General features: G+C 42.0%; 2 protein-coding genes across 5 annotated transcripts in view; one reads left to right on the forward strand and one right to left on the reverse strand.

Moving 5' to 3' along the window:
* TCTN1 (tectonic family member 1) overlaps positions 1-13,258 on the forward strand; it is a 66,550-nt gene extending 53,292 nt beyond the window's left edge. For 2 of the 4 annotated variants that reach the window (XM_088449208.1, XM_088449212.1), the window contains exons 11-15: positions 2,189-2,329; positions 2,409-2,580; positions 3,059-3,181; positions 6,840-7,007; positions 11,148-13,258. In XM_088449208.1, the coding sequence (XP_088305334.1) occupies positions 2,189-2,329; positions 2,409-2,580; positions 3,059-3,181; positions 6,840-6,983 (580 nt within the window). In that variant the 3' untranslated portion in view covers positions 6,984-7,007; positions 11,148-13,258. Of the gene's footprint in view, positions 1-2,188; positions 2,330-2,408; positions 2,581-3,058; positions 3,182-6,839; positions 7,008-7,155; positions 7,445-9,767 lie in introns of those variants that run through there. The other 2 variants (XM_088449209.1, XM_088449211.1) reach the window with 2 other exon arrangements.
* Positions 13,185-25,111, reverse strand: part of HVCN1 (hydrogen voltage gated channel 1) — a 34,594-nt gene continuing 22,667 nt past the window's right edge. Inside the window, exons 3-6 of the mRNA XM_088449213.1 lie at positions 21,826-21,930; positions 19,560-19,791; positions 15,216-15,328; positions 13,185-13,475 (exon numbers count right to left, since the gene is read on the reverse strand). Of these exons, the coding sequence (XP_088305339.1) occupies positions 13,383-13,475; positions 15,216-15,328; positions 19,560-19,791; positions 21,826-21,930 (543 nt within the window). The 3' untranslated portion in view covers positions 13,185-13,382. The remainder of the gene's footprint in view (positions 13,476-15,215; positions 15,329-19,559; positions 19,792-21,825; positions 21,931-25,111) is intronic.

Consider the following 25,111-nt stretch of genomic DNA (forward strand, 5'->3'; position numbering starts at 1 on the left):
ATTTTATTACCAGCGGGTGCCCGACTCCTTCCCTGCAGCATCGTGGTAGCCGGAGGCTGGAGTTCTCTCCTGCACTCCGGCTTCCGGCTCTCCCCACGGCCCGGGCACTATGGGAGAGATGTCATGCCGAGGAGCAGCCGGACGGCGGTGGACACAGGAGCAGGGTTTAAGGTGAGTATTGTTTTTTTTTTTAGTGTGTGTGTATGTAAAAAGGGGCATTACCTCAGGGGGCATTACTATAGGTGCACTGCTATGGGGGAATTACCAGGGGGGGTACCAAATTACTGTCTTGCCCCGGGTGCCAAAAATCCTAGTTTCGGCCCTGAAGACCTCACAGACTAGAAGAGCTACAACAGACAATGTTCATCTAAACCAGTGGTTCCCAAACTGGGTGCCTCAGTGCACTGTAAGGGGTGCCACAGGTTGGTGAAAAGCCAGTGATAATGACTGCCAATCATTATCGACGTGCAATTAGGTCCAGAGATGGTGCCAATCTCAATCCAATTTCCCTGTATAAACCGCTTCGTCAGAGGCTAGATCCTCTGACGAAGCTGTTTATACAGGGAAACGCGTTAGGCGGGCTCCCCTTGCTACTACCATTGGATTGAGATCGACACCATCACTGGATCTAATTGCACGTCGTCCCCGGTTTCCAGCCAGCAATTGGCTGCAGTACATATAGGATACTAGGATCTCCCTGTTTAAAGCACCAAGTTGCCTAGCTGTTCAGCTACAATATACCTTGGGAGTTACCACCTGCTTTCACTATATCTGAGGACCCATGGGACACAGACTGCCAATACCATCTACCTACAGGAGTGTGTATTCCCCCTGGAAATCTGCACCAAGTTGCCCAGCTGCCAAGCTGATATTCCACTGGGAGAATCCTCTACATATTCCACACAGTGTGAGACACGGATCATTCATCATACCAACCTGCAGGTTAGGTCATAAATTATTGAAAGTGACGTGCTGGAGAACTTTCAGATTTCCTATCAAGGGAATCTGTTCATTAATAATTACTCACCAATCCAAGTTTTGATGCTGATTTAATATATATTTATTATTTTAATGATTTACTTTGCATTGATTGTACTTACCCAATACATAAGTATTTATTGAACTGGGTACTGATCAGGATATCTGTCCTTGTCAATATGCTCGGTTGATTTATGGTTTTATTAAACTTATTTTTACTACATATCTGCCTATGTTATATGCATTAGCATTAATTTATATACACTGTCACTCCAGTCTTTTCACCTCCTGAGAAATATACACACTTGCACTACCATTGATCTATTTCTCATGTCGTGGCTGTGGTGACATTATGGACTGACTTTGTTATCTTCTCATCGTGTCTCCATGGGTTTCTTGGAAGTAGGACAGGCCCAGTCACCATGTACCAGACAGCAGAAGTTAAGTTTATCATTGTCTTATGTAAGCAATATTAAGAGAATGTACAGTAATGAGCCTGTTACAATAATTTGTGGTCTTTGCTGCTGTGATCAATATGTGGGCACTGCTAAAATAGGTATAAAGGAGATTAGTATAGGGGCAATGTTGGTTTAATCATATGTGAGACACCACGGAGATTAGAGCAAGGAACTACCTGACTACGGCCTAATATGGACTTATTCCAGGATTCCTGAAGACATAAATAATCAAAAATGATTTTAAAAAGGGACATTTATGACACCTGTCTACATAGAAACCAATCCGCTTTCATTTTACAAACTGCACTAGAAACATCACACAACTTTTTCTTGTGGACCAGTTTTCATAAATATACCGCATCACATACTATCCAACTGCTCCCAGCTTTGCATGTAGGTGTAGGTACGCTGTGGCCTGTGCTCAGAACATCCATTACTATTACATTTTCTTATGCTTCCAGGACTGGAAGAGACTTGCAAAAATAATAAGATGGAGACATATAAGGCCCCAAACTAATAAATGGCATTTGCTACAATAGGATTAAGTGCGTACTGTGTACAGTGGTTCAGCCTTCCATCGATTTCCTATGTGCATGTAAACTGACCGTTTCTTTGCGAATCTGTGTGTAAACGGATATGTACAATAAGTGTGGGTACAATAAATTAATGAATTGAATGGCAGAACTGTAAATACTGGACTTAAAGTAAGTTCCTTTACATGGGATCATATATTTCCTTAACAACTTGTTTAAATCCGGCATTATTCGGAGTACTAACAGATTTGGGCAACTAACTCTGCTTAAAAGCTCAAGTGACCAGAACTGTTTAGCAGCAGAAGGAAACAGGGCTCCCGTGTTATTTGGGTATAACATGATGTCTGGCTGCACACTCCGGTAAGTACCTTTATTTTCATTTATGAAGAGCTGTTTGTCTTGGAAATGCCTTGTTTGACTCTTCTGTTTATCTCTACAGTATGAATTATACAGATGATGCGTTTTGCACGATTGCTGTAAACACCGCACTAAACGCACTTAGGGGTCAACAGTTTCCAGGCTATGTGGCTCAGTTTGGAAATTCTCAGCCAGAGAATGTAAAGGATTGGGTGCAAATTAATACCAGTCCTGTAGATCTAGCCTGCAGAAAGGTAATCTTGTCTGTAAATACATAGGGGACAGCATATGGAAACATGACTCAGCCCAACTGCTTTAATGCTGTCTTACAGTTCTCATTTTTAGCCCAATTACATGTCCCGTGGTGGCCGTTCTAGAGCTATAAGTGGCGCCATTCTGGTGAGTGGATAACAGAGGGCATTTCATGTTGGACTGACTCTCAAACTAAGATCCAAATGATAGTATTAGAATTAAAGCAGTTTTTCCTGAAGAATGGAGCTTAGTCCAAATATAAATGAACTATTAAACAGTGTATAGTGCTCGGCTGCACATATTTTAATGACCTATAGTGAAACCCAAACTAGTTACTAAATGAATGTATTTCCAGAAGACTTGGCTAAATATTTTCATGTTGTACAGTTACAGAGTGCAATTGATTTTGGTTCCGATTTTCAAATATACTGCAATATTTCTGAAGGTGATCACCAATGCCTATTGTTTTCTGCCTTGAAGGATATGTGCACAATCCCAGTTGCCTTAGAGTTGGAAGTTAAATGGACAAAATTTGGCTCCTTGGTTAACCCTCAAGCACAGATAGTGAATGTGACGCAAAAGATCACTACTGATTGTATCCCAGTAAGTGTCATTGAGCTCATAACCTAGATATCTATCACTTCTTCACTTTATTCTATGGGCCTGATTCAGAGATGGATGGCAATTGTGAAATCTGCTAATGACTCACTCGCCATCCTGTGCTTAGAGACACCCACTGAAAGCATCTCACATCCGCCGCTCACGTACAAAATCGGAAACATTGAACGCAGATCAGGTAAGTCTAAGCTGTCGCAGACATAGCGGGTCGTAAGACATGCAGAGGGCTCTCCTGCTGCGAGCATGAACAAAGTTAATTACTAATTTATGTACGCTCAGAAAGCAGCCTGCATTTTTGTAACCATCGTCCAAACCCTGACTACCTGTCACTCAGTTTGCGAGTGAATTATCTGTGTGAGCGTATTTGAAATTCAATCGCTACACAGTGCGGCTCACACGCATGCACAATGGCTAGCGTCCATCTCTGAATCAGCCCCAATGTGCGATAAAGATAGCAACTTTTTATAAAAATGATGCTGACCAAGAACTTAAATATTTGGGATGTTTTCATAGATCTAGTATTCCCTGATGTGGCATGTTTTATGGTTTTAACCTGCCCACTGGTGTTATAGCACAGTAAAGCCGCATACACACTAGACTATTTTTATGAACGATATGGACATTAACGATATCATTCAGTGCAGGGGTGGATTGGGACAGCGGGACAGTTCCCGCTGGGCCGGTCCCATGCTCCCCACTAAAAGGGCTGGCCGGGCTGACACTGCCAGCCAGTCTGCTCCGATTCATAACTTCATTCTGCAGCAGCTGGGCCACACCGGCCCGGCTGCCGCGCTTCTGGGAAGCTGTCACCAAACTCCCAGAAGTCCCCTCTCCTGTGTCCCCTCCCTCATCCTCCACGGCGCTGCCCGCCTACCCCCTGAGTCTATGGGATTGGTCCGGCCGTTTGTCCGTCCCCGGCCCGCCGGTGGCCGCTTGAGGAGAGCAGTGTTGTGTGCGCTGCAGCTTTGTGGTTTGAAGAAGGAGGCGAGTGTCAGTGGTACAGGGCTGCCTGTACTACACCGAGGGAGGAGCGGCCCCCGGCACACGTGAGCTCTGCGGATATTACTTTTTCAGGTAGATTTCTTCCAACCCCATTCTTCCTGCTTCCCACCACTACATATATCCTGCCCCCTGCTTCTAACTACTACTCCCATCCTGCCCCTGCTTCCCAATACTACTACCATTCTACCACCTCCTACCTGCTACTCCCATCATGCCCCTGCTTTCCACTATTGCTCCCATCCTGTCCCCTGCTTCTAACTACTACTCTCATCCTGCCCCCTGCTTCTAGCTACTACTCCCATCCTGCCCCTGCTTCCCACTACTACTCCCATCCTCCCAGCTGCTTCTCACTAGCACTCCCATCATGACCTCTAATTCTCATTACTATACCTACCAATCTGCCCCCTTCTTCCCAATACTATGCCTATTCTACCCCCTGCTTCCCACCTTTACTCCCATCCTGCCCCCTGCTTCCTGCTATTACTACTCCCATCCTGCCCCAGCGGCAGAGTGTATGGAGCTTGTACTCCAACCGCTGACTCTGGTGGGTTAGGGCGATAGGCTAATTAGTTCCAAACCCAGCTATGGAACATACCTGTAACCTGCCCTACCCCTCAGCCTTTAGATATACTGTACCCCTTAGCCCCGGGACATAAACTACTCACCATCCTACTCCCCAGCTGCTTAGACATAGTACTCAGTGACATACACTATATAATTAACATTCTGACTCACCGCGACTGACAGACCAATTCATTATTGCTCCGGTTCGGTGACAGCTGATGCGAAATCAGCTGTCCCAGCGAGCAGCTTCACTGCTCCTTTCCTGATGGAGCAGTGACGGGACTGCGTATGCGCGAACTACAGGTCACGCATGCGCACAAGAGCCTAGATGTCAAGCGGATGGAGCCAGACAAGGGTGGAGGTATCCTAAAGGATCCCTCTTCACAACCCGGACCTCCTTCCCAAAGGAGATCTGAAGATGGCGAATGCTCCCGCAGTCAAGCTCCAAAAATAGACCCCGCCTCCATTAGGGCTGCTTCCATAAATTTCCCAGGCTGGTTTTCCATCCCAATCCACCCCTGATTCAGTGTGTATGCAGTGAACGACCTATGATGCCCGCTCCCGCGGGTCGTTAACGTTGTCTTTTGTCGTCCGTACATGCTGGACAATCTGGCGATATCGTCAAGAATTGCCTGTTCAGAGATGTGGCAGGATGACTTCACTGAAAGATATTTCAGTGTGTACACCCAATATAGTTTGTCCTGCACTACAGAAAGTTCAAGGGAAATCTTTCACCAATATCGTTCATACAGCACATCGTCTAGTGTGTATGAGCCTTAAGGATCACAATGACAGCGACCATACATTCCTCATCATTTTGCTATCTCTGCAATGTTTTTTATGTTCTCCAACTCTTTGTATACTTTTGGGATTCTGGGGCTGATACATAGTTGCCCGCAAGTCTTGCATTGTCTAGCACCACACATGCTCCATACAGAAGCGTAGTTAATGCCTGGGGGCTCATGTGCATCAGGACCCCTCCTCCATGCAGTGGGCCCCCCTACCTGCTGTTTCGGCACCATCATCCCATTGATATTCTAGAATATGGCACAGTGCCAGAGTCTTTGCTTTCAATTCCCAATGCCATCTTTCAATGGAAAGATGGCGCTGACCGCAGATGGACCTTCACTAGCCGGGAAACGGGCAGAAGTGTCAGGTAGTATCTGGGTGCATGGAGCTGAGACCCCAGGACCCGTGTGCTCCGCAAACTCTACACCCATTATAGATACAACTGTGACTCTAGCAGAGCACATGCGTGTACAGGCAATTCTAAATCGTATGCCTCTCAGACACATCTCTGCGTTGCTGACTTGGCATAAATGGGTGGCAACAAGGCCTTCACACACAGGCTACATTTAGCAAGAATGTGTAGCCGGAATTGGGGGCTATGCTGAGTTGTGCGAACGCAGAAATCTCTGTTGGACCAAGTATAGGGGTGGTGCATGTGCATTGGTAATGGTGACTGCTCTGTAACCAAATGCAAGGGTTGGTGAGGTGCAGCCACATAGATACGTACAACTCTGCATGTGTGTGAATAAATATGCGCATTTAGTTTTGTGCAGGGTAATTACAGGTGACTGGTATGCCACTCCGCATCAGCCCCTGGTTGCTCCCACTCTGTCATGTATATGTGAATTCATTACCTCTTAGAGACCAGAGAAAGCTGATTTCTGGATTTTACAAGAAGATCATTTTGTGACACCTCCAAGATACCTTGTACCCACAAATCAGTAACTAGTAAACGGTCATAAATGTCATTGACTAATCCTAAAATGTAACAAAGCTGAATACGTCACCAAATTGATACGTTGTGAAAGATGTGGACAGTGGGAATTTGGAAACTTCACAGAGTAAGTGCTATCATTGTAAGTCATCAGAGCTATGGCATCCTTTTATGTCACAGTACCCAATGGTACAGCCATGTGACCTACTCCATGTAGTCACTTAGCCTGCCTATTCCACCTCTAGACAAATGTTTTCATCTTGATAGTTCAAGACACTAGATAAAATCTATCCCACTAGTTGAGCTGAATAGCAGCACTGATATTTATGCTCTAACTGTTCTATTTGATTACAGTGTAACTTGGGAAGAGAAAGGTTTGTGCAGATCTCTACTTCTGTGACATTTCTTGATGTGTCCCAGTCTGCATCTCCTGGTTACAAAGCTCAACCGACCATTGATGCAAAGTTACCCTTTGATTTCTTCTATCCATTCGTATAAAGAAGACAAAAAGTCACCCGGCAGGTAAAACATTAGCTAGTTCCATCTCAGCAAATATTAATTGGGACCTGTGAATGATTGTCAATAGGATGTCTTACTGTATTGTGGCTGTAATATACCACACTGTCCCTGTTCTAAAAACTGCTGTAAATATTGTCTATTTATTATGCAGGTAGGAGACAGAAGAAAACAGCGCTTAATAGGGAGATACGTCTGTGAGAAATGTAGTAACAAATGTCAGAGTGCTATGTATGCAGAAAATTAGTCATAAGAGTTTATGCACATAAGGGTCTACAATAAACAAGGGCAATAGATAAATGTAAACTTCTATTTCCTGCACAGACTACGCTTACCCTCATGAATCCACACACACACAGTCACAGAAGGAAACAGAGTAGAAATGGCATCCAACATAGTGCAATACAAAAAATGAGAACACTTAACAGCAAAAATGGTTTAAACTGCAGTCACATGTAAAAAAAAAAAAAAAAATTTATATACAGTCAGGTGCATAAATATTGGGACATTAACAGAATTTTCATATTTTGGCCTCTGTTCACCACCACAATGGCTTTGAAATGAAACAAACAAGATATGATTTAACTGTAGACTTTCACATTTAATTTGAGGGTAATTACATCCAAATCAGGTGAACGGTGTAGGAATTACAACGGTTTCTATATGTGCCTCCCACTTTAAGGGGCCAAAAGTAATGGGACTATCAACTCAAAAGCTATTTCATGGACAGGTGTGGGCTATTCCCTCGTTATTTCATTATCAATTAAGCAGGTAAAAGGTCTGGAGTTGATTCTAGGTGTGACATTTGCATTTGGAACTTGGTTGCTGTCGACTCTCAATATGAGATCCAAAGAGCTGTCACGATCAGTGAAGCAAGCCATCATTAGGCTGAAAAATCAAAACAAACCCATCAGAGAGATAGCAAAAACATTAGGGGTGGCCAAATCAACTGTTTGGAACATTCTTAAAAAGAAAGAACGCACCGGAGAGCTCAGCAACACCAAAAGACCCGGAAGACCACGGAAAACAACTGTGGTGGATGACAGAATTATTTCCCTGGTGAAGAAAAACCCCTTTCACAACAGTTGGCCAAATCAAGAACACCTCTCCAGGAGGTAGGTGTATGTGTCAAAGTCAACAATCAAGAGAAGACTTCACAAGAGTGAATATAGAGGATTCACCACAAGATGTAAACCATTGGTGAGCCTCAAAAACTGGAAGACCAGATTAGCGTTTGCCAAACATAATTTAAAAAAGCCATTACAGTTCTGGAACAACATCCTATGGATAGATGAGACAAAGATCAACTTGTACCAGAGTGATGGGAAGAGAAGGAAAGGAACTGCTCATGATCCAAAACATACCACCTCATCAGTGAAGCATGGTGGTGGTAGTGTCATGGCTGCCAATGGAACTGGTTCCCTTGTATTTATTGATGATGTGACTGCTGATAAAAGCAGCAGAATGAATTCTGAAGTGTTTCGGGCAATATTATATGCTCATATTCAGTCAAATGCTTCAGAACTCATTGGACGGTGCTTCACAGTGCAGATGGAGAATGACCCGAAGCATACTGCAAAAGCAACCAAAGAGTTTTTTAAGGCTAAAAAGTGGAATGTTATGCAATGGCCAAGTCAATCCCCTGACCTGAATCCGATTGAGCATGTATTTCACTTGATGAAGACAAAACTGAAGGGAAAATGCCCCAAGAACAAGCAGGATCTAAAGACATTTGCAGTAGAGGCCTGGCAGAGCATCACCAGGGATGAAACCCAGCATCTGGTGATGTCTATGCGTTCCAGACTTCAGGCTGTAATTGCCTGCAAAGGATTTGCAACAAAGTATTAAAAAGTGAAAGTTAGATTTAGGATTGTTTAGTTTGTCCCATTACTTTTGGTCCCTTAAAGAGTGTGAGGCACATATAGAAACCATTGTAATTCCTACACCGTTCACCTGATTTGGATGTAATTACTCTAAAATTAAATCTGAAAGTCTGCAGTTAAATCACATCTTGTTTGTTTCATTTCAAAGCCATTGTGGTGGTGATTAGAGGCCAACATATGAAAATTCTGTCAATGTCCCAATATTTATGCACCTGACTGTGTGTGTGTATATACACACACACCTCTCTCTCTCTCTCTCTCTCTCTCACAAATGCCCTTAACTTGCGATAAAATACACTTATTTAAAGATGCAATTTATAAAAACAAGTTGCACTTATTAGGCCCCGTTAGAAGAGCCTCAAATTTTTTTCTTTTTTTTTTTTAAGAGTGCGCTACAAGGATACTATAATTTGAATTATACTTTTATATTGTATAGAAAGTCATTTTAAAAAGAATTATATATATTTTTTTAAAAACGTTATATATCAGTCCTGGATCAAGTAGTGCGATAGTAGAATCTTTGTACTCATTTGCGTCGCACTTTCTTGGCTCTTTGTGGATATCAGTTGAATTTAGTCGTGCTAGTACAAATACTTGACTGTCACTTTGAATTTTGAAATACCCCTGATGAAGTCCTTTTAGGACGAAACGAGTTGGGTTTCAATTTGTTCATCCATTTACAGGGTCCACTGTTGTGAGCTCATACCATAAGGTGTGACTGTGGTATTCATTACTAACCTGTTAATGGTCAGAGTGTGATATTTTGTCCAGACTATTGGATGTAAAGCAATTCACAAGCTGTTTTGGATCAAATTGATTTTATGTTCAATAAATATTTTATAATACAAACGGTGGCCTTTTTGGGTGATTTTTTTGGTGCAAGGGTTTATTTTAGTGTGACCCCAAGGAGGAATTATATCCCCGAAGAATTTCAACATCCGTCTCCAGCCGATGATTGTGAACCTGGATGGTGGTTTCAAGATTTACTCCAAGGAAAGATGTACAAAGATTCTACTATCACACTACTTGATCCAGGACTGATTTACAAGGAATTCTATAAGTATAAGGACTTTTTCTATACAATATACACAGATTATATTTATCTCACACACACGCAAAGATAATTCAAATTATTATAGTATCCTTGCAGCGCACTTTTTAGTTTATATCTTTTTTTTATTTTTATTTAAAAAACACATTTGTTACTTGTAAGAAGACACACGGGGCTTTATTCATCAAGTAGCATTTTTTTTGGTGGGCGGGGGCGGCTATTTCAAAAATTGTGATTTTAGTTGGAATGTTGGATTTAGTTTTCCCCTTTTAAAAAAAATCTGCATTTTATATAAAACATGTTTGGCATTCTTCTTCAAGCTAAGATAAATTTATACTTTGCTGTCATGCAATTACCAGGTCAACCAGTCACATGACACACAATGTAGTGAGCCGAGAGGCTTTAAAATGTATCTATTCTCAGAATGCACATTCACAATCCACACCCATCTTTCTTTCCTCCACCATCTTGGATATCTTTTTGCAGGAAATGGGATCAGTAATGAAGTTCCCCATTTCCTGCAAAAAGATATCTGGCAAACAGATCAGTCTCAGAATCGGCCGGAAATGCTTCAAAATGTGTAAATTAGCTTGTGCATGCGCAGTTTGCAGCCATGAAAAGGAGCTGTATCCTACTTAAAATCGGCCCCATAATCTCATCAATTAAGTTGAGTGCAATGCAGAAAGTGTTTACCCCAAGTGCTTTCTATTAAGTATTACTTGATTTTGTACTGTATTTTGAAGTTTGTGACTTGATTTTGTTTATTCTTGAAGTTTATCACTGGGGTACTTTAACATAAATTACTAATACTATGGATTAAAACAGGTTCTCAAACTCGGTCCTCAGGACCCCAAACAGTGCATGTATTCCAGGTCTCCTCTCAGAATCACAAGTGAAATAATTAGTTCCATCTGTGGATCTTATAAAAATGTGTCAGGTCACCCAGCAGATGCACAGGTGTAGTCATCACTCACTGTGTGGGGTCCTGAGGACCGAGTTTGAGAACCACTGGATTAAAATATACTGTAGGTTGCATACAGTTTACACTAGTGCAGATGCCAAGGTTGCACAGTGGAATATTTGTATTACATTCCTGATTTTGGAAAATGTTATTAACAATATGAGGAGGCTATGGATACTCTGTGGGGCTACATTTATTGTACATTAGCAGAAGTGTTACATACCCAATCTCACAGGCCTCTTCTCTTGCAGATAATATGGCTCATACATTCCGTGTGAAATGCATATGTTGGAAAAGGATATTTTCAACCAATCATCTTACCTTAATATTTATGTTCATCAAATTGAATTTATCTAGGAAAACAGTCCTGAAACGTTCAGATAGGTATTTGCCAAAACAATTTTCACAGTGAAACTGGCCACTCAAAGAATTTATGCAACAGATTTTATACCGGGTTATATCGGTCCTACACTCAGTTCACGACCATGACGCTCTCTCCCCGGCTTATATTGAGACAACAAAAATTGTAAAAATGCTTTTCCTTTGAACATAGCAAGTTATTTTTGAATTATTTAAGAAAAGCTTTGCTCCACTGAGAGGCATTCTGTTCTGTAAGATCTACTTCCCAATATCATGCAGAACCATTATTTAAACTAACAAATTACGGTTCACATTACTTTTTATCCCATCGCACAACAATGAACTATGGCCCTCATTCAGAGCCGTACGCTCTGAGCAGAGCGCACGCTCTGAATGAAGGCCGGGCTCCATTTTCATGGAGCGTCCTCCTGGACGCTCGTATAGCTGTGGGTCACCACCCACAGGCTATACGAGCGTGCATTGTGATGGTCGAGACCATCGCGACCATCGAATTTGCGAGCCGGAGCCTGCGGTTGAGGTTTTCAACCGCAAGCTCCGGAGTGATTTTGGCTCTATCAGAGCCAAAATCACTCCCACTGACATCACTAGTGATGTCAGTGGGCCGGCTTTTGACGGGAGGCGTTCCCGTGGGAACGCCCCCGTCAGGAAGGCACGCCCCTGGCATGCCCACCAAAGGGGGCGTGCTGTCAATCAACATTGACAGCACGCCCCCTTTGATCGGACACAACGAGCGAAGGACTTTCCTTCGCTCGTCGCGTCTGGCGCATGCGCACGACGGAGCGCCCTCCGTCGTGCGCATGCTCAGTCCATAACATCGACCCACTTGCGAGCGGACAGCCGCTCGCGAGTGGGTCTGAATCAGGCCCTATGTTGGTCGATCTTTGCTTATGCTGAATATAGGTCCAATCTTTTTGATGTGTATATGAAACACTTGCACTAGTAGAGTATTTGCCAGATATAGAGCAGGAATTCATCAGACACATTTACACCCAATGTTTTAAACACTTGTTTCGGTAGCAAAGTACACTTTTGTTCTTAAAATGGAATATGGTAAAACAAAAAAAAACCCTTGACTATAGAGAGAACATATCTCCCCATGTACAAAAGAAAGGGGGAAAACGCATCAGATTAATCTGCATTAGCCAATCAGAAGCAGCTAGCTAGTGCTGGCACTAGACTTCAGGGATCAATTCCACCAACTATCCGCGACTCGCTGATGTGGCTACAGACAGGTGTGTTCGGGTCAGCATCTGTTTGCAATTATGCGGACATGCCTTTACCTATGTTAGACTGCCCAATCCCACCTCTCCAGGCGTGAGTATCGGATGCACAGATCCAATTACCTTTTTGTTGTGGTATGCAAACTAGTATACATCTAATAGCGCATACACACGGTCAGATTTGCTAGATGATCAATAACTATTAAATAAACGATTGTGAACGATTTCTGACAGTATTAAAATGAATTAAATTGTCTAAATCTTACTGCAAACAGTCGATGTCAGATATCATTATGACATGCAGGAACGCGCATCGTTGGTTGATGCATGCCCTACACGTCAAAGATATGAACGATTTTTACAATCGTTATAGTTCGGATCTTTAACAATATCTGCCCTTGTGCATGCACCATAGCTCAACCCCACTGTGAGAAATATTACCCACTTAAAAAAAATTAAAATAAAAGCCAAGTTTTACAAAAACTGTAGTTTGCTTTGTGTGTGCCTTTAGTTACATTTACTGAATACAATGAAAGTCATTCCTGCACATGAAAGCAATAGTTTTTTGTAAAATACAAAACCCACCCTGCCCTTCCCCATTTGGCAGTGGTGGCACTAGATGCATTTGTTTCTGGTTTAATAATTCATATTTATTTTTTTATTTAATTTTTTTTACAACACTTGTGATTAATATGTACAAACTTTTATTAATAATGTACATGTTTGTATTGTGAAAGATTAAACATGACAAATTAAACAAAGTCTTCTTTGCGTCACACACATACATTGCTCAAATACAAACACCACAAACTGCATCATTTAAGTAAAAAAAAAAAAAAAAGAGAAAGAAAGAGAAAGAAAGATGTCCCCTCAGCAGGTAGCGCACTACTCAACGGCTTTATGAACATTTGGGTCTTTGGGTTCCGGAAATATGTTATTTTGCTGTAATAACGTTTGCAGTCTGGTAATCTCTTCCTCCTGTAAATGGAAGAGGAAGGCGATCATTATTAAAAACTGCAGCTAGCATAAGTCTAATTATCCTATAAATATAATGAAAACTTATTGTAGAAGTCTCCTACTCCCGAGTGACAGAACCATGGGAGTCATGTATTCCTAAGAACCCTACAACTCCAGAGTCCCTGCACTAACAGCTGCATTCATTTAAACAACTCAGTTGGTGCTGGCAGTGGTTGCTTATTTTGGAATGCGGAACTCCAGTGTTGGGGTGGGAGAGGAAGGGGGGGGGGGGGTCATTTGTCCCAATAAGTTCTTGTCTTTCCAGCTTTTTAAGCTATAGGTGCATACACACACACACACACCGATTTTTTAAACGCTCATAGTTAACGATAGTTTATCGTTCAATCGTTGGAAAAGAATCGATCACTTTCTGAGTTAAAACGATGAACGATTATCGTTCATGCGCGTACATGTTTGTAGTACAGTCAGACTGACCAACTCAACGATTTTCAGTAGGGGAATATACAAAAATAGTTTGTAGTTCAAGGAAATCGTTCATTACATTTAGAAAATGAACATATTTAGTAAACGATTTTAGTTCATTTTTCCCTTGAAAAAATGAACGAAAATAGTTTACTAAATATGTTCATTTACTGAATCGTTGTGTGTGTGTGTGTGCAGCTTATGTAGTCAATTACTTTCTTATATTTGTTGATTTCTTTTTACCATAAACAGAGAATTTGGTTACCTGTTAAACAGATTTAGGAGAAAGCTTGGAGAGAGATAAAGTACTAGCCAATCAGTGTCTGTAATTTTACAGGCTGTGTTTGAAAAATGACAGGAGTTGATTGGTTGGTTATTTATCTATTTCCAAGCTGTGATAAATTTCCCCCTTTAGAATTAAAAAAAAAAAAAAAAAAAAAAAGTTAATATGTTCAGATAACTGTTTGCCAAGTCTACATGTAATAATGTGTTAGGACTAATGTTGCTATATTAGGGCAATATATCATTTTCATGCAGTTTTCCTAATGCTTCAATGTTTGGACTCCAGAGGTACAAAACAATGACAGGACAAGGGTGAGGCACAGGAAGCTTGCCAGTTTCTCACAGCCTACTATTTGCAGAGTACAAACCTCTCCAGAAAATCCAAATTGTTTATATACAATTATTTTGAACGCTCATTTTGGATGATTGTTCTAGAAGGTTACAGGCCCAATTAGTACTAAAAAGGTGAAATTACACATTGAGAACGGTGTCAAATGGCTCCAGCATGTAACTTTTCCCAAAATGATTGTACATTTTGTTTAGTTTTGTTACAATGGTCTCTCCTAGTGGGTATGCAGTCATGATGTTGTTGTTGTTCAGAATATCAACATCGGAAGGTCGATACTATGTGGACATCGTTAACATGTCTTCATCATTAATGCTGACCTGCAAAATCTAGTAGTTTACAGAATGTTGACATTTTCACGAGGGGTAGGTATAGCATTGCCGGTCAGAATCATAACAAAATAATCATGTCGACATGCTAACAACGTTGACATATCGATATTGACATGCCTATTGCCAATGACTACTTCATGAACATGTCGACATGACCAGTTCGACAATCATGTCGGCATTGTAACTGTGGAACATATACACCGCACCCCTCCTAGTGATCTGCAGAAATCACAGAAGGGAAGCTCCCCTCACTGCAGTGTAGTACCAGAACACCATGCTGCAATGGATTCCTGTGGTAGATCAGAACTAGAACTGTACCTGCTGCGTACACTGCTGCTCCAACTCTGCCACTTTGGCTAGGAGGGTCTCCTGCTTTTCCTTTAGCTTGTTGATCCTCTCTTCTGCACGACTCTTCACAGACATAATAACACCTTTGGAACCACGGGAAAAAAAATCAGCATCATTTGTAAAATATATATAGGGGAATTCAATATGGAGCGAAAACTCAGTTTTTGCGTTAATATCGCACCTATGACATTATCGCAGGTTTTAGTTTTACACTGTATTCAATTTCAAAGACTTTTCGCAGGTTCGAAAAGTCTTTGAAAAAAAAACGGGGATAACTTTTCACCACTGAATAGGTGGCGAAAAAAAGTGCAGAATTGGGGTTTAGGGGTGCAGGCTTAAAAAAAAATAGCCTGCACCCCTGGGAATGACATTTTAAAAATAACTGTCCAAAAAAAAAAAAAAAAAAGGGTAAAAAGTGTTTAAAAATAGGGAAATAGGTTCAGGGCTATTCTGCAAGTATGCGGCAGGTGTATTCTAGAATAGGCTATTAGCGGCAGGTGCATAGTTGCAGAATTAAAAAAAAATTACTTTAGGGACATAAAAATATGCTAGTACCCATTTTCATGTACCCCAAATTTGATGGGACCACTTAAAAAAACGAAAAAAATAACCTAAGTGCTCTTCTGCAACACTTCTTCAATGTCGGGAAAAAAACACCTGCTGCAGCTATTTAAATCCCCAACTTTCATTTGCAGGCTAAAACGGGGGTACCCATAGTGATCCCCCATGTTTTTACAACTTTAGGGGGTCCTACAATTTTTTCCAGGAAAATTTCGTAGTTTATCGCAAATCCCACTTCGCCAGGTCCCGTTTTCGTAGATATATTGAATACGGGGATAAAGCGGGCGCGCGCCCGATACTTTATCCCTGAAAAATCTCCGATGTGGAGCGAAAAGTCCAGCACTGACTTTTCGCTCCCATATTGAATATCCCTCAGACTTAATTGTCTAGTAGTGTCAGATTAATGGGGACTCAGTGTAGGCTCCCAATCAAGAAATGTTTGTGCCTAGCTGAGCATACTTGCCATCTTCTTAGTCAGAGTCCTATTGCCCTTCCAGCACACTACAGGAATCTGGATTATTGCTACTTACAGATATCCCCACATACACCTATAAATCAGGCCAAATAGCCCCTCCATGCAATTTGTTCTTAAAACATGCATTAACATTAAACTTAGGAGCTGATTCAGATCCGCTCACTTTGTGCGCATACGTACGCATCCTTGTGCGCGTACCAGTGCGAGAGAACGGGAAGCGTTCGCTCGTTGTGCATAGACTGCCCAGCAGAGTGAGTGACAGAAGCCATTTATGGGTGGTGACAGGGGTAGACCACTAGAAACGGGGGACTGGAGGTACGAATGCAGGCGTGCTGAGTGTCTAAACGCCGTTTCAGAGGCGTGCAGAATTAACAGGCAGCGTCATTGTACACGTCACCTGGTTGAATTTCACACTGAAGTGATCGTAGTGCTTGCGGCATGGTATAGTCAACCTCAAGTGCTGCGATCACTTTCGATGGTGCTCGATGTACCAATGATGATGTGCGCAAGTGGGCGTCTTATGAATGGCTGGTGGGAGTCTGCATACACAAAGTGATCGCGCTAATGCCTTGCGATCGCCTGCCTTGCTGGGAGTGCGCTGGATTTGAATACGCTAGTTGCCAGCAGGTCTGAATGAGATCCTTGGTTCACTATTAGCGACATAAGGGGGCGATTCAATTCATTGCGATGTGAAGAGCGCCAGGATGTTGGTCCCAGAGCTATTCAATTCACAGTGATGTTAAGTCCAACTAGAAGCACTTAAGTCAGAGAGTGCCGATTCTCACGACTTAAGCAGGATGTTTAGTTGCAAGAACCAGCACTCTTCGACTAAAGTGCCGGCCGCGAGGCTGTTTGCCTCCAGCTAAGCCTGCAAACACTCGCGGCTGGCACTTTAGTCGGATTTTTCCTTGCACGCTCAGGAGGGTGCGAGGAGAAATAATTAGTCGGACTAAACAGCGTGGTCAATTGAATAGCTCTGGGGAGTTCATTCCCGGCGCCATTCAATTCATGCCGAAATCGCTCCTCAAGACACAAAGTTGCTATGGGTGTCAGGATGCTGTCTGTCGGGATGCCACTGGTCAGAATAGCGACAGCGGCATTCTGACCAGTGGAATCCCGACAGCCGGGATTTCATACCCAACCTGTATAGGATTACATACGTTTATATAGCTTACAAACTTTATCCTGAAATTTGCATTTTAATTCACTAACAGGGGTATTCAATATGGGTGCGATAACATTGTTTTTGCGTTAATATCGCAATTATGACGTCATTATCGCAGGTTTTAGTTTTACACCCTATTCAATTTCAAAGACTTACCGTTTTTTATCAAAGACTTGTCAAAACTGCGATGATAACTTTTCACCATTGAATAGGTGTCGAAAAAAAGTGCAGAATTGGGGTTTAGGGGTGCAGGCTTAAAAAAAATAGCCTGCACCCCTGAGATTGACATTTAAAAAAGAACTGTCAAAAAAAAGTTTAAAAAAAAATAGGGACACCCCAAAAAATTAATTTAAAAATTGGGGTGCAAAAAAAAAAAAAATAGGAAAAAATTGTTTAACAATAGGGAAATAGTTTCAGGGCTATTCTGCAAGTATGCGGCAGGTGTTTTGAAGAATAGAATTATAGCGGCAGGTGCACAAATGCAGAATTTTTAGAAACTTACTTTAGGGACATCAAAATATGTTAGTACCCATTTTCATGTACCCCAAATTTGATGGGACCACTTAAAAAAATGAAAAAAATAACCTAAGCGCTCTTCTGCAACACTTCTTCAATGTCGGGAAAAAAACACCTGCTGCGGCTATTTAAATCCCCGACTTTCAATTAAAGGCTAAAACGGGGGTACCCATAGTGATGCCCCATGTTTTTACAACTTTAGGTGGGTCTTACAATTATTTTAAGGAAAAATTCGTAACTTTACACAAATCCAACTTCGGAGTTTCCCGTTTTCGTTAATTTTATATTGAATACGGGGATAAGCGGGAGCGCGCACCAGACTTTAACAAAGGAAAAAACTCCGATATGAAACGTTAACTTCGACAGTTAAGTTAACGTTTCATATTGAATACCCCTTTAAGTGTTTTTGGCGCAAAGGAATTGATATAAAGTAGCAGATTACGCATAATGATGTATGGGATGAGTCTCATACAGTACAAGTTTCTAGCGACACACATCCTAATGCTACTTATACCAATTTTGCAACAAAAAAAAATCCTAATCCTAAATACAGCATTTAGTATACCATTAGCTACTTAGGGCCTGACTCAGAGGTATGCAAACGCAACTGCATCTCTCATGGATCACAGTTGCTAAAATATGCTAATACCTTCCAAAACACTTATCGTATACATCCAACGAAGTACAACAGCGTAAACATCGGTACCATAGTCTCACATTGTGCAGCAAGTCTGACCAGCCGCAAACATTGCAGCTCTGACACGCAGACAGCTCTCATGCTGCACAAGAGATCGCAAGGTTTCATTTATGCACACCCATGAAATGGCGTTTAAATGGTCCGATACACCTGCGTTTGCCTAGCCACCCCCCTCATTACCTCTCCAAAATGCTACCTGTCGCTCACTTTGTGAATGGATCCTCTATGCTGGCGTAATCGCAAAACAATCGCTGCACGTTTGCAGTGCGGCTGATGTGTGTAAAATACGGCATTGTGTCAGTCTTTGAATCAGGTCCTTAGTACAATAATAGAGAATTAAGGTGCAAAATTTGAGAAAAAGTAATCAAGCATAGGAATCGCTACCCATGGCAGAGCGTCTAAATTGTGATAGGGGGCTTGCGCCGTATGGTGCAAAAAAGGATCAATTTATGAGGACACATCTTTAAGTTAACTGGTGAGGATGGCGATAGGAGCAGGACTTAGTGATGTGCTGGGCTTGCTCTTTGAATCTCCAGGTGTCTTGTGACGTGTAGAATTACTGAGAATATGCAGAGCTAGGAGTGGCACGGCCACTAATCAAGTTAATTCAAATAAAATTATCTGCACAACTACCAGGTGCTTATAACTTTGCTTCAGCATCTAGAAACATCTGGACTATGAGGATATGTGTGACAGTCAATAAAGATAATTTACTACTGCAAATGATAGGTGTGAAAAGACCTCACACCTAACTGCACGCAGCTTACGGACCTGTTGGTCTTTACATGCAGTTATATAACAGAATTTTCCCTTCCCATATCAAAAGATTGCCCACTAATTGAATATATACAAGTCATTTCATTAACTGTGAGTAGATGTATATTCAAGTGAATCACTTACCATTCACAATTCTGGCGACTCTCCAAAGTCGGAGTAAAATTAACAGCCCCACTGCGCTGAAAACATCTTCTCGCGTTACGTAGACTATATCAATGATAAATGAGATTATAACGATAACCGCATCAAACACCTCAAACTTGTGATGGAAGAACTCCAGCCGGAAAGCATATAGTTTACCCACAATTTCCAAAAGGAAGAAGGATAAGACAGAAATGCTCAAATAATGAAATATCTAGAACAAAAAACAGCAATAAAGTATTTGTTAATAAAGGCCAAATTACCAGCTCAAGGAAAAAATTTTTTTTAATCTTTTAACTAAACAGCTGTGCTTTGTATTACTAGGACCTTACTGCCAATCAGAGCTCAGTTGTGTTTTATGTAGATTCATTACCACCCAGCCATTGAATAAAGTATTCAAATCCTGATGCCGTTAACACAATGTGTTAGTACTAGTATTTAATTTAAAGACATTTTCCAATTTGGACGAAGTGTTAAAAGAAAAAAAAAAAAAAAAAAAGTTGCCAGTTTCTCTCTAGCCAATAATCATAAAAAAAAAAGTTGTATATTCCATCAGGATAACAAAAAGGTAATTGTGCTTTATTTACGAAGCAGCAGATAAAAGTCTCACATGACTTTTATCAAGAAGGTGTTCTTGATAAAAGTCATGTGAGACTGAAACGTTGAACAAGGCAGACACAGTTGTCAAGTTTGATTCTTTCATTTCATCAGACCTGTGAGTGCCGCCTTTCTCTTTCTGTATATGTAAGTGGGTGTTCTATTGAACTTCCAGGAAGGCACCAAGGCAAGTAATTTGTTTTGCATTTACGTGGAGTGCCAGCCATTCGAATATATATATATATATATCTATATCTAACACACCCACCCACCCACCAATCGGTATGATATACTGCTGGACAGGATGCCACTTGTCAGAAGACAGACAGCAGCATCCCGATCTTCAAAATCCCAGGGGCCAGTAAGTACCCTAACCTTCCCCTGGTAATGCCTAACCCTCACCTCTCCCTGGTGGTGCCCAATCCTAACCTCCCTCCCTCCCCGCAGCCTAACCCTAATGCTCCCTGGTCGGTGCTTAACCCTAACCCACTCCAGAAGGTCCCTTATCCTAAGCCCCCCCCCCCCCCTTCGGGATGCCAGCGTTTGAGATGTCGACGTCGGTATCTTGATCCCTTTGGGATCGTGATGTTGGCTTCCAGACGGGCAACAGGATTCCGGCGTCGTTTTATTTTATCATTTTAAATATTTTTTTTATTTTAAACTTTTATTTATTTTTTAATGAACAAAATGTAAAGCCCAAACCAGTTTATACATGCACAGCTGCAGAGCAGTAAGGTAGCCCTTACTGCCCTAGTCTAGTATTACCATTATATATATATTTAAAAAAAAAAAAAAAAAGGAACAGCTAAAGAAGGCAGTTCATTTATGGTAGTGACTAAGGATGTGGGATGAATACTTCTAGAAATATGACAATGATTAGTGAACAATTTAGATTTTTTTTCTTTTAACAATTGCAACTATTCTAAAGGCGGGTATCCACTACCTGATTAAACGATAAGGACATAGTTATCATTCAATCGCTTGATAATCGGGCACAAATTGGGCAGCTTAATGTCAAAAACGACCATCCGCCGAGGGGGGTGACACCAAGGTGCAGGCTCCGCCTCAGTGACAGGAGCCGGGTGCTGCACTGTAGCATTAAGTGCAGCACTCGGCTCCTGTCACAGTGAGGGAGCCGGCACTGCCACCCGCACCCCCAGTTACCACCAGATTGATAATTGCAGGCTGGAGTTCGGACCACGCCCCCTTCCCCAAGACCATGCCCCCTTTCCGGCAGCAAGGCATCCCTCCCCGCACCGCGGGTGTCACCGCGGAGAGGGACGCCACTGAGGGTGCCTACACTGAACGACTGATCGTTCAGTGTAGGCACAGCAGACTGTGAAACAACTGCACGATTACAATGTCGTAATCGTGCAGTCTTTTCAGTCTGCTAGTGGATACGCACCCCAACACTTAATGAAAGACAGACAATAGAGTTCACAGACCACACCCACACCACACAGGCCACGCCCCCACATCACTAGTTACACCATTGCAGCGACTGTCACACCCCCTGCAGCGGCATACAATAGGCCTTTCATAAATTTCAGCTCCAGGCCCATGTGGACCTTATTCTGGCACTGCCCACATCTAGGTTAGTAGATGGTTCATATACACTGTACATCTAAAAACTAAAGCATTTGTCACTTACCTCTGGTATCACGTGGCTAACTTTTTCATGCAACAGCTCCAAATCCAGAAGTACCTCGATGAGGACAAATAAAGCATCCAAAATAACCAGAATCACAATAACAATCTGTAAAGGCGGCAATGACAATTTAGTTAGGAAGTTTCCAAATCTACCATTTAACTTCATTAATATGATGGGGGAAAAAAAAATACTCACTAACCCTTTCTCGAACAGAGGTATTTTATAGCTTAAGGACCAAATCAAAGTCCATGGGGCAGATTTACTAAAAGTTGGGCTTACAAAGCCGCTGATTGTGGACAAATTTGACCGATGGATTTCAAGTGCAATAGAAATTAATGCTAAATCAGCGTGGTTTTGCATTAGTTCCTATTGTCATTTAAAAAACATCAGTCTAAGCCACCAATCAGCAGCTTTGTAAACCTGACGTTTAGTAAATCTGCCTCCATATCGTTATGCATTGGTAGAAAGTGTTCAAACTTCCAAAAAATGAGCTCCCCTGATTGCATTATATGCAGTACATTCTATTGGGCACCGCCAAGAAAAATGGCACACTGACATTTGGGAGTCTATTTACAAGACATCAGGTTCTAAAACCCGGCGCTTCGGATTGTGCTTTAGAACCCAACGCTTAGTAAATAAAACCCTTGGAGTCAAAGATGTTGAGTGCCCACCACTAGCATGCAGAGCATTACTGGAGTCATGAAAATCTCACTCTAATATGTCAATGTATTAGTCTCATGCAACAAAAAAAAAAGAAAAAGTAACAAAATCTGCAATTTATAGCACTAATAGGTCAATAAATGAGGACAATATAGATGAAACAATTAAAGCTCTTGTGGAAGCATACTGTACCTCACCATTTATTATAAAAACTCTCCTAAAGATGGCAGACACTTGGGGCCATATTCAATTAGCGTCGAAAAGCCGTTTTTGGCGAAAAGTTCTCGCCGGTGACATCATTTCACCAGGCGAAAACGTATCCCCGTATTCAATTGTAAAGACTTTTTGCCGGTGTGAAAAGTCTGCGCCTTGTAACCTGCGGAAAAGATTCGCCTCTGAATGCAGGTGGAAGAAAGTGCAGAATTGGGGGTTTGGGGTGCAAAGTCGGGACAGCCCCCCAAAAGGTAACCTGCATCAAAAAAAGTTTAAAAAGGAATTTAGATCACCCCAAAAAAGTACTTTTTGTTTTGGGGGCGAAAAAAATCCATAGTTGGGGGACAAAACTTAAAAACTAGCGAAATAGACTCCAGGGGGTCCCCCAACTATGCCCCAGGTGTTTTTTTGATTGCAGGTGCTTGTTGAAGGTGCGTTTTTTAAAACCTCACTGTAGCGATTTTTAACTATGCTTGCACCCATTTTCATGTACCGCAAATTTGCTGGGACTACTTATTTTTTCCCCAAAAACCTGCTAAAAGAGATTCTTCACCACTTGTGCAAAGACGCCAATTAGCAGCTATTGAGAGCATTTAAGCAGCCCAAATACCTTCAGCTGGGCTATTCGGGTATATCTGTAGTGATCCCCAATGTCAGTCCATCTTTTGGGGGGTGTCAGGCTGATTTCCCCAAATGTGACAGCACTTTTCGCCTGTTTGAGTTTCGCCGGCATGCGCTCTCGTGTCTTTTGGAATTGAATAGGGCAAAAAGTGGCCGCATGCTCGGAAAGTGTTAAAACACGAGATGTAGGCGGAAAGTCCGGCAGGCGAAAAGGACGGGACTTTTCGCAGCTAATTGAATATGCCCCTTTGTGTGGTATATATGAGCATCTTTTCTAAGGTGACTTTGGGCAATACAAAATTATTTAAAAATGTATTCATCAGTAATGATGCCTCCTTCACTAATGTTAGGGCTACATTCTCAATGGTCACCATGAGGAGGCAATAGAAAATAGAGGCATCATATTTATAGAAAAGGAGAAGTGGAAACACAAAAACACAACTTTAGACTTTCGTTTTGCAGCAGAATATTGCAGGTAAGACTTCAGTGTCCTGTACCGCTATTGCCATGTACTAATACTATTTAGGTCCCCTGAAGCCCACGATCTGGGCTTCCACAGCAGTCACAGGTGTAATAACTAATTCTCCACCTTTCACATTAAGTTCCTGTTCCTTCCAATTGTGACAGAAGTATATACTATAGTGATTGTGGAATATCACCAGAAGGACAGACCTGAATACACGTTAGGGGCAAATGAGTTCTAAAAACTGGCATCACATTTAGTTCAACAAACTCTTGGGATACTGAAAGCCTACAGCCACACTTATTATAAATTTGCCAAAGACAGGAAAGATCTAGAGAAGTATACTCTGTATGTTCATTTATAATGGAAAAGTGCTACATAATACCCCTAAAGTCTTATATTCATGGGACCTGCGGTGTGGACGAGAGGATGGCAATGGCTTAGTTTGTGATTAGCATGATAATCAGCCTAACATACCACATACCTTACCACAGCCGCCCCTGCACAAGCTCAAGAGAAAACTAGCTGACATTAGTCTTATGCAGCGACTCTTCTGATTTCAGATGGATCTCACCATGCATAGGACTGGTGCAGAAAATGATGAGGCCAATGTCAAGCATTTTAGAGTGCAATTGTGGCAGATTTGCCTGCAACTCTGAATCTGCCCCTAAATGTATTACTGAGGATGATTTTGTTTATTGCAATGTAGCAGATTGGGGGCCTGATTTAGGTTGGATCGCAAGGCTGCGTTCGCACGCACCCAGCCGATGCGAAAATATGCTAATGAATGCAATCGCAATGCCACCGCACCATATTATGAAGACGCCCAACACTTCATAAAGACGCCCCCCTTACCTTCACTCACATTCGTAATAATTTGCAAGAAAAACAAACAATCGAGAACCATCGGACCAAGACGTAGAAGGGTGGTTGATCTGACCCTCCCGCCGGAATTGCTAAACTTCTTGCGCGCAGTAAGTACTCTGGCTGCGTATGGGTTTGCTGTGGATAATTTACGCACGCCCCTATAACGGCGTTCGAACGCCCGTGTTCGCATGACAACCTACCCCCTTCACCACCCTCAAACGGCACTTCCTGCCCAATCGCAGGTTCGAGAATGCGCACTGCATCTTATAGGCTTGCGCAGAATGCAAACATCGGCTGGCTGCATGCAGACACAGCCTTGCGATACAACCTGAATCAGGCCAACGGTACGGGATGCCGGCAGTCAGAATTCTGATGCCGGCATCCTGACAGGGTTAGGATACCGACACCTGTCGATAAGTATCCTAAAAATACCCCTAACTCTCCCTCACCGTACCCTAAACC

Source organism: Taudactylus pleione, unplaced genomic scaffold (assembly GCF_031769625.1).
Source record: "Taudactylus pleione unplaced genomic scaffold, aTauple2 ptg000479l, whole genome shotgun sequence".
Lineage (NCBI taxonomy): Eukaryota > Metazoa > Chordata > Amphibia > Anura > Myobatrachidae > Taudactylus > Taudactylus pleione.